At 52.4% G+C, this 10,190-nt stretch overlaps 1 protein-coding gene across 3 annotated transcripts in view; it reads left to right on the forward strand.

Moving 5' to 3' along the window:
* RHBDL3 (rhomboid, veinlet-like 3 (Drosophila)) overlaps positions 1-10,190 on the forward strand; it is a 72,902-nt gene that overhangs the window by 22,711 nt on the left and 40,001 nt on the right. The window contains exons 2-3 of one of the 3 annotated variants that reach the window (XM_011992849.1): positions 3,727-3,885; positions 7,884-8,108. In XM_011992849.1, the coding sequence (XP_011848239.1) occupies positions 7,884-8,108 (225 nt within the window). In that variant the 5' untranslated portion in view covers positions 3,727-3,885. Of the gene's footprint in view, positions 1-3,199; positions 3,886-7,340; positions 7,466-7,883; positions 8,109-10,190 lie in introns of those variants that run through there. The other 2 variants (XM_011992850.1, XM_011992851.1) reach the window with 2 other exon arrangements.

The raw sequence follows: 10,190 nt of genomic DNA on the forward strand, positions 1-10,190 counted from the left end.
CTGGGGCTGGGGGTGGGGGTCGAAAGGTGTCCTGTGCATTCACAGAGCCCAGGCAGCCGGCCCCATTGCTGCCTCTCCCTCCCCCTCCCCCAGCTGTCTTCTGGGCATCCCCAAGGCCTCATTATTAGGGTAGCGGTGACCCCCCCATTGTCTGGCCTGTCTGGCCCTGCCATGAAAGGTAGAGTTTTGGCAGAGAACCGAGGCTCGGCCTGATTCCAGCTTGTTCTCTGCTGTCTGGAGCCTGTTACTATGCTCGGGGCAGGGCAGGCAGGCCCTGGTTGGCGGTGGGGGCTTGAGGAGCCACAGGGCAGCCATGTCACTAGGACAACAGCAGGGAGCCCTGGAGGGGGAGGTTGAGGGAGAGAGCAGGTGGTTCTTTGTCTGGAGCCTGATCCCAGCACCCCCACCGCACCCCCACCCCACGGCCCTCCCCAGCCTGGGAGGCAGCCCCTAGAAGGGGATTGGTGCCTGCTCCCAGGGCACGCAAAGCCGCTGGGCTCCCTCCCCCAGGCCGAGGCAGGAGAGACTGCACAAGCTGTGCTGAAGACCAGTGGCCCCCTTGCACCCCCCACTGGGGGGCTTCCCAGGACTCCACCTGCTCCTTCTCAGCCCGCAACCCCCCCATCTGCCCACCCAGCACAGGAGGGCCAGGCTAGTGAAACCCTGTGATGGAGCAGGGATTGGCACAGGTGGCTTGTAGAGCTGGGAGGGGTCCCAGGCACCAAGGAAACAGACCCTCCCTGGCTGCGGTTGCCACATTCCCTCTCCAGGCTCCATTTTCTTAGCTGAGCAACGAAGGAGGTTGGAGCTGTTGCTGTCTGGGGCTGTTTCCTGATTTAAAAATCTCTGTCTATGGGGCTGGGCGCGGTGGCTCACGCCTGTAATCCCAGCACACTGGGAGGCTGAGGTGGGTGGATCACGAGGTCAGGAGTTCAAGACTAGCCTGGCCAAGATGGTGAAACCGCGTCTCTACTAAAAATACAAAAATTAGCCGGGCGTGGTGGCGGGTGCCTATAGTCCCAGCTACTCAGGAGGCTGAGGCAGAGAATTGCTTGAACCTGGAAGGCGGAGGTTGCAGTGAGCCGAGATTGTGCCACTGCATTCCAGTCTGGGTGACAAAGCAAGACTCCATCTCAAAAAACAAAACAAAACAAAACAAAAAAGAATATCTCTGCCTGCTGTAGGGCTGTGAGCCTCCTGGAGCCCCTTCCTCTCCTGGGCCCCGCACTCACCTCTTTGGTACTTAAATTTTGTTCCTGGGCATCAGAGCAGTCTCTGGAGCTGGAGGTCAGAGGCACCTGGCCATGGCTTAGAGGAATCGTGCTTGGCTGGCTGGAGGTGGAATCCAGGCTCTGCCGCTTGCTGGGCAAATCACTTCATGTCTCCGTGATAACTTTTCTGTGCCTCTATTTCCTCATCTGTAATACGGGGACATGGATAGGATCTGCTACATAAGGTTGTGTAGGGGTCAAAGACATTGTATGCATAAGGTGCTTAGAACAGTACTTGGCTCCATGAAAAGTCAGCAAATATTAGGTGTTTTTATTCTTCAAGATCTTTACTAAGCAATGAGTAGGTGAGTTTCCTGAAATACTTGGTGTTGTGAACCAAACAGATGTCATTCGTGAAACCTGGCATTTTGGCTTGAAGGTGGGAGATACAGATTTTAAAATATGCCTCAGGACCAGGCGTGGTAGCTCATGCCTGTAATCCCAGTACTTTGGGAGGCTGAGGCAGGAGAATCGCTTAAGCCCAGGAGTTCGAGACCAGCCTGAGCAACATAGTAAGAGCCCATCACTACAAAAAATTTAAATATTAGCTGGTTGTGGTGGCACACAACTGTGGTCCCAGCTACTTGAGAGGCTGAGGTGGGAGGATTGCTTGAGCCCAGGAGGTTGAGGCTTCGGTGAGCTAGGATGGCACCACTTCACCCCAGCCTGGGTGACAAAGCGAGATCCTGTCTAAAACAAAACAACAGTAGACGTCATTGGAGATGTCCTTTCTTGTTGAATTCGGTGGAGAATTGAAATAGCCCATGACTGGGATTCCAGACTGTTGCTCTTTGATCGTCTCAGAAGTGCTACACGTGGAATCCACTTTCCTGAAATAGCCTTCATTGACCATCTAGAAAACGCGAAAACGTGGGTTTGGTATTCCGGACTCCCTCGTCATGCACACACATACACCCTCAATGTCTGTTTGCCTTTTAAACAACTCACAGCTGCATCTCCAGGATGCACCTTGTGAACAGGAAAACTGGCACCCAGGAGATGCTTGGTGTCAAAAGTGTTGCCATGGGCATTGGGTGGGTTCTGTGAGGGAAGGGACAGAAATGATAAGGTCTTCTCTGGGAGAGGTGACTAAGATCCTGTCTTTTCTTCTTCTTCTTCTTTTTTTTTTTTTTTTTGAGATGGAGTCTTGCTCTGTCGCCCAGGCTGGAGTGCAGTGGCCGGATCTCAGCTCACTACAAGCTCCGCCTCCCGGGTTCATGCCACTCTCCTGCCTCAGCCTCCCAAGTAGCTGGGGCTACAGGCACCTGCCACCACGCCCAGCTAATTTTTTGTATTTTTAGTAGAGATGGGATTTCACCGTGTTAGCCAGGATGGTCTCAATCTCCTGACCTCGTGATCCGCCCGCCTCGGCCTCCCAAGGTGCTGGGATTACAGGTGTGAGCCACCGCGCCCGGCCTGATCCTGCCTTTTCTAACTGAACCGATGAGGCTTTTCATGGAAAATCAGTGCCTGTCTGGTCATCTGAACACCCACTATTTATTCATCCAACAAATCTTGATTGAGTGCTGATAATGCCAGGCTCTGTGCTAAGCCTTGGGGATAAGTTGTGATACCCATCTGCGAGGTGCGCAGTCCAAGGAGGAGGCAAAAGCAGACAGACACTGGTGTGGGCTGGAGGCCCAGAGGTCTGGACAGAGCGGAGGGCACAGTAAGAAGAGGCCATGCCTGAGGGGAGCCTTCCAAGAGAAGGGCACATCTGAGTAGTCAGGAAGGGTGAGTCGGAGTCTTCCAGGGAGACGAAGGAAGAAAGGGAATCTCAGGCAGATTCATGTGCAAAGCTGCAAACGATGAAAGAGCATGGTGTAAAACACACAGATGCACACTCATGTGTGCGCACAAACACCCCCTAAAACAAAAACCACAGAGCAGAGTGTCTCTGGGGAGCCCCGCCAATCCTCCCTGCCTGGGTGTGTGGAAGGGGCTGTGGGAGGGTGGCCAGGGGCGGAAGGACTTGCAAGGCGGTGCTTCTTGCTCCCCAGGGCCCTCTGGCATCCCCCCTGGAGTCCCTCTGGCCCAGTCCCCTTTCCCTTTGCCAGTCACAGCTGAAACGTCCTTCTCCTGCTGTCCTCTCCCCTGTTCCAGGCCCCAGAAGTTTCTCATCTTCCTGCACCCATTGCCTTTTCATTTGTGCTTCCCTCTCCATGGTGAGAGGAGGCGGTTTAACCTCTTTGAGCCTCAGTTTCCTTATCCACATGAGATGGCTGGATTGGGTGATCCTGAAGGTCTGCAGGTCCTCTAGGACTTTAAGTGATTGTCATTCCTATTTAGATATTTCCCCGGGAGGTCCTTGGAAACCTCCTAGACACTGACTGAGACTCTTTGCCAGGGGCTGGGGACTAAAGCCAGTGAATAGTAGTGGAGATCGGGGCACCCACATCAGTGTGAAGAGGAGGTGGTGCCCTGCTGACCCCGCTGCTGTCTGCTTTTCCCTCAGTTTGACCCTGGGAACACAGGCTATATCAGCACAGGCAAGTTCCGGAGTCTTCTGGAGAGCCACAGCTCCAAGCTGGACCCTCACAAAAGGGAGGTACTCCTGGCCCTTGCCGACAGCCACGCGGATGGGCAGATCTGCTACCATGATTTTATCAGCCTAGTGAGTGCTTTGGGGCCCTGGGTGCTGGGAGGGACCTGTTTGAGGGTTGTGGCTTCCACACATTTAAAGGATTTAGGCAATTCAAAGGATCTGCTGGCCTGCAGCATTGAGAAAGTCCAGGCTTCTGCAGGTGAAAGTGTGCCACCAAGGACTCATCTTCTCTCTGTCTCTAGGCTCTGCCCTCTGCCTTGTCAGCCCATCCTCAAGGCAATTTCAGACCCCCCCATTGTGGCAGCAGCTGTTCCAGCCCTCATATCCTCAGGCTGCACCTTGCAGAAGAGGGGAGGGAGGGAGGGAGAAAAGGAGGGAGGGAGGGAGCGGAGGAGAGAGAGAGAGACAGAGAAAGAGAGAAGAGGAGGGGAGGGGAGAGAGAGGAGAGAGAGAGAGATCCTTCTTGGGGTAGCTCTTGCACAAGGCCTGGTATATTCTCCCTCTCATTGGCCTAGATTGGGTCAGTAGGATGGGTAGATTGAGTTAAACCAATCACAGCCCCACCCCTGGAGCTGCGAGTGGGGTCAGTTCCACCAAAATGAAGGACTGGGAGTAGGTAGGGTATTAGTGGCAGGAGAAGGGGCTGGGGAGTGGGAGCGTCAGTGCAGCACGTGGTAGAGCCAGAGCTCAGCAGATCTGCTCAGCAGATGCCCTGGGCTGCCAAAGAGGCTGGAGAAGAGAGGCCCATGAATCCTGCCCAGCGGCGCGTATCTCAGAGCAGAGACTTCCCCTCACTGAGGGTTAATGCTGTGCTGTTTCAGGGGCTGCTGTGGACTGGGGTTCAGCGGGGTTAAGCAGGCAGTATTTTACCCACCATGGGATGCAGGTGACATCAGTAAAAAAGTGGCATGAACAAGCAGGTCGAAAATAAGACCCACAGTTTTTGCTGGGTTTCCCTACTGGTGAGATGGAGCTGGTCACCTCTCTTCGTGTCACCCATGGAGGGAGCGAGAGTGAAATAACTTGTGTGAAGCGCCCCAGGCTCCTAGAATTCAAAGGCACCAGTGATGGAGGAGCTACCACCACTGGAGCCTGTCGTTGTGCCACATGAGTGCTCTGATGTGGATGCCCAGGAAGAGGAGATGTTTCAGCAACCTCTTGGCTGAGGGCCGGCCTTGGTCCAAGGGTTGGCGTGATTGCAGGGAGCTGCTGTGGGGCATTTAGGAGTGGAGGAATCGACTGCTGTTCAGAGTGGACCCAGATAGCAGACCTTGTGGAGGGCAAGGGACAGAGCTGAGCTGAGCAGGGGAGGGGGCAGTCAGGATTCACAGGATAGGCAGTGGGGGTGAGTCCTGTGACTTGGAACCCGGCAGTGCAACCAAAGACCAGGCCAAAGGTTTGAGCCTGCCCAGGCTCATCCACAGCCCCAGCCCTAGCACCTGTGTGTTTGTTGCAAGGTACCCTGCTTGGTCATAGGGCAGAGTCGGGCACGCGGGGCCAGGAGTGGCTTCTCTCCAGCCAGGGGTCAATGGAGCCTCTGTGTCAGCTCAGGACAGCCAGTTACTTGTTACTGCTGGGATTTCTGGGATTTCTCTGTTCAAATTCTGCACTGGATCCGTATGAGCAGGGCTGCCCTGGAGAGCAGACAAAGAAGGGACTCACCAGAGGGGAAGCTCTGAGTAGAGCAGAGAGCTGAGGACCTGGAGTCTGGCAAACCCAGGTCCTGGTCTAGCTCTGCCTTTGCCACTCACTGGGAAAGAGCCTCTGAGCCTGGCTTTTCCCATTTGTAAAATGAAGCCAAAGGATCCCCTCTTTAGGGTTGCTGCAAGGATCAAATAAAAGTATTTGAATGTTTTTGATGTCTCTTAATGTTCTTCCACCGGGTAAACTCCTCTGCATCCTTTGTGAGCCTTTACCTGCCCAATCCAGGCAGAGTGAGTCAACCTTTTTCAGAGCCCCCACAGTGCCTTGCCCAGGCCTCTCTCGTAGTACAGACCGCCACACTGCATTACAGCCGAGCAGCCTGGGTAGTCATGTGTGAGTGTGCAGGTTGTATACTGTACAAGGGTGCCTAGCTGAGAGATGATGGAGACTGAAATCTGGCCTGGACTTTGCTCCCCAAGGCTTGGCATGGGTGCACCCATCCAGAAGAAGAGGCTCCTTTATCTAATTGGCACAACAGGTCCGTATGGGCTAGCGTGGACTGTGGAGTCAGGCAGATGTGGATTTGAGTCCTGACTCTGTGGTTTATTAAGTATGAGTACCTGGGGAAACTACTCACCCTCTCCAAGCTTCAGTACCCGTATTTGTAATGTCAAAATAATACGGGGCGCCAAATAACTATGATGGCACCCTCTTTTGCTGTTTTTACACTTCTGTCTCCCCTTGTAAGCTCCATGAGGCCCGAACCCATGGTCACAACTGTGCCCAGCACAGCACTGGGCACGTGAGGGACACAGGTGGATGGTGAGTGTGTAATCCTGCTAAGCCAGCTCTCACCATGGGTCTTCAGGGCCCCTGGGCCGTGTGTGTGTGTGAGAGAGAGTGTGTGTGTGTGTGAGAGAGTGTGTGTGTGTGTGTGTGTGTGTGCGTGCTGTGCATATGCCCCTGTGCAGGTGCATCCTCAGGGACTGGGAGAGAGACAGGTAAGAGTGGCCACAAAATAATCTGACAACACGATCCTGTCTTGGACTCACAGTGTGCACGAGGACCCTAACCCTGGCCTACATTTACAGAGCTTCTGGGCCATTGAGAAGAACTAGATCTAAGCTTTGTATGCATGGAGAGGATGGGGACAGAGAATGGTTAGGAAAGGTTCATCTGGGACAACCTGCTGGAGGGGGCAAACTTTAAGCTAGATTTTAACTGTGAGACACAGCAGAGCTCAGGAATGTGAGGTAGGGGGACCCTACAGATGGAAGTCCACACCGCCTGGCGTGGTCTGAACCTAGATCCTCCCCAGCCACCTGCCCTCCGACAAGGCCTACAACCCCTGTGCTATGGTCTGGCCTGGTTCACCTCACCAGCCCACTGGGCTCCTGCCTTCGGGTTTAGCCTGATGTCTGCTGCTGGGCCCAGAGTCCCAGGAATACATTGATAATCCCCACACCAGTAAACATGGGGACAGCTGAGGTGTGGGGTTGGGAGAGCCATACCTCTAGGATTTCTCACCTGGCCATGGAAGGCAGGTGGGAGGTAATGGAGGCCTCGGGAGGCCAGGAGTCAGCAAGGCCACCTCTGGTCTCGGAGTCAGGCTGACCACTGGGTGAGGCTGCCAGAGCTCTACCCAGTATGTGTCAGGGAAGCTTCAGGCCGCTGAGGATAGAGCGGGTCTCCAGGTGGAGCTCTGCAGCCAGTCCTTGGGCTTGCTAGGCATTGCAGGTCTTGTGAAGGCCCTCGGGAGTGGTGACCTTCCCCAGGCACAGCTTGGGTGTTGGCTCTGGGAGCCTCTCTGCAAACCAAGGGCTGCCTGCCTCTTCCCAAGCTAGTGTGTCTGAGGGTGCTACCTCCTGCTCATCTTTTGATTGACCTCTGACCTCCCTTAGGAATGGATTGGGCTCCCTCTTGTGTGCTCCCACAGCAGCCATCTGAACTGTGATTGCTGGTTACTAATCTGTCCTGAGCACCACCGTATCCCTCCCTGTGCCTGGTAATAAGCCTGACACTTAGGAGTTGCTCAGTAAATTGTGATGGACGGATGATGAATGAGTGGATGACGGAAGGTATAGTGAACACAAATACAGGCTCTGGAGGCTTACTGGGTGTGAACTTGATGGATTCCTAAAGCTCTCTGTGTCTCAGTTTCCTAATCCAGTAGGATGGGGATGTTAATAGTCCTTATCTAATGGGAAGACTGGTGATCATCAAATGAGCCAAAAGACATGAAGGGCTGAGAATAACCCCAACACCTAACAAGACCTTGGTGAATGTTGCTTCTTATTAACTATTATAGGAGAAAGGGAAATGCGGGATCAGGCCTGGTGCAAGGAACATGCTGGCTGGGAAGTGGGTGGGGGGCTCCGCTGGGCCCCAGCTCTGACCCTCTCCCAATTCCATTTCCTGCACAGATGAGCAACAAGCGTTCCAACAGCTTCCGCCAAGCCATCCTGCAGGGCAACCGCAGGCTAAGCAGCAAGGCTCTGCTGGAGGAGAAGGGGCTGAGCCTGTCTCAACGACTCATCCGCCACGTGGCCTATGAGACCCTGCCCCGGGAAATTGACCGCAAGTGGTACTATGACAGCTACACCTGCTGCCCCCCACCCTGGTTCATGATCACAGTCACGCTGCTGGAGGCAAGAACAAGGGTGGGGAGGGGGTCGCTCTGCCTTGGGGAGTGGCGGGTATGGGGAGAGGAGCCAAGAGGATGACCCAGATCATAAGGGAAGAGGGACATTTCTTTTCCATTGGAGGGCGATGATTGAGGATCAAATAATAGTTGTATTGCAAGTCAGACTCTATTGCAGTGGGTACCAGTGTTGTAACCCTGGACTGCAAAGATATTCTAAAGATTATTACTTCCAACAATATTGACTGTAGCCAAATCCCCATAGGACCACTGCCCCCCACCCACCCCAAAACAACAGCAACAAAAACGATGTCATAAGTTCATTGACTTGGGAGATCTAGCCAGGCTAACTCATTAAAGCCAGTTTATTTAGTTCCTCCCCAGGTGGGTAATGTGGACCAGTCATTTGCTCCATTTTCCCGCCTGAAAATCAGAAATAACCAGACCTGCACTCCCTCTCCCAGCACACCTTTATTATAGTGAGAGAATGGCTGTGGTGCTTTCTGAACACAAAAGCATCATACAAACACATCTGGGAGGGAGTGTGAACAGGTAAATGTGGGCTTAACATTTTTAAAGAACATTCTCCCATGAGGGAATCCTAATCCTCTGTGCCTGTTGTTATGCTAAATTCTATTGCTTATGCAACAGAATCCAAAGGTACCCCTCGCTGTGTTGGTGCCCACGTGTGATAAAACTCAATTCTTTTGGCTTCTCCGCTCAAGAACCTGTGTAGCCCACCCCAGCTCCAGCTCCTGAACGGATGCTTGGCTTCACTCTGGGATTTGATGATCTCCGCTGTTTCTCTTCCAAAGCCACGGGCCTAATTACCGCCTCTGCATATGTTCTTGTAAAGTTCCTGCCTAATCACACGGCAGGATCGTTAAGCTTCACGGCATCCTTCTTCTTTTTTTCTAAGTCAGAATATCTGGTCTGCAGGCCAGCGTTCCCCTGTTTGTTGTTATGGCTTCATCCAAGTACATGTTGAAGTTGCGATTTTTCTGAGATATTCTTGGACTTGTTCTTCAAGTGCTTACTGTGTTGGTCTATTTATTAACTTCTATTTGAGGCCCAATAATAACAAGATGCCTTGGAAGCAGGATTTGCTGCCAGGCCACCCTCATGGTGTTAGGTGGACAGAACAGCTCCTCAGAGAGCCCAGGAGAATACAGCTACCAGGGGACTAAGCCATTCCCAGGCTGAGCGCAGAAGGTTTTAACTCGACACTAATTATAGTTTCCTTCTCTGAGTGTGTGCCGGGCAAGGGGCTGGCTCTTTGTGTATAGTTTATCACTTTTAAACCTCATGGCCACTCTGGAAGTCTGGGTATTGGTACCCATTTCCAGATAAAGAAACTGAGGACCAGAGAATTCAGTTTGCCCAGGCTGATCAAGAGGAGTGATTTTGTGTCTAGATTGTTTCATATGAACCTCAGCTATGTAAACCCAAACCGCCAATCTAGAAGAAACTGGGAAGTGCTCAAATAGCTGAAATAACGATCTCAAAGCCCTTGTGCTATAACGCCCAAGGCTTTTGCCTTCTATACAAAAGAAGTAACCTGGCTTTCGGATTCCATAATGAATAGAAAATAGGAGGGACATGGTGCGAAGAAACAAAGGGGTCCACTAGCAGCAAGCAATTTGGGTGCTGACGAGTTGATGGGTGCATCACACCAACATGGCACAAGTATACATATGTAACAAACCTGCACGTTATGCACATGTAGCCTAGAATTTAAAGTATAATAATAAAAAAAAATTAAAACCAACTTTCTATAAATGTCAAAAAAAAAAAAAAAGAAAAGAAAAGAAATAGTAGCCGACAGCCTGGCAGTGAAGGAAGTGACAAAAGAAAAGTTTAAAGCAGACCTGAATCTTAAAGCAATACAATAATTAGCTGAGTGCGGTAGCTCACATCTGTAATGCCAGCACTTTGGGAGGTCAAGGTGGGAGGATCTCTTGAGCCCAGGAGTTCAAGATGAGTCTGGACAACAAAGTGAGACTCTGTCTCTACAAAAAATCAAAACATTAGCCAGGTGTGGTGGTGCATGCCTGTGGTCCTAGCTACATGGGAGGCTGAGGCAAGAGGA

Source organism: Mandrillus leucophaeus, unplaced genomic scaffold (assembly GCF_000951045.1).
Source record: "Mandrillus leucophaeus isolate KB7577 unplaced genomic scaffold, Mleu.le_1.0 Scaffold419, whole genome shotgun sequence".
Classification (NCBI taxonomy): Eukaryota; Metazoa; Chordata; class Mammalia; order Primates; family Cercopithecidae; genus Mandrillus; species Mandrillus leucophaeus.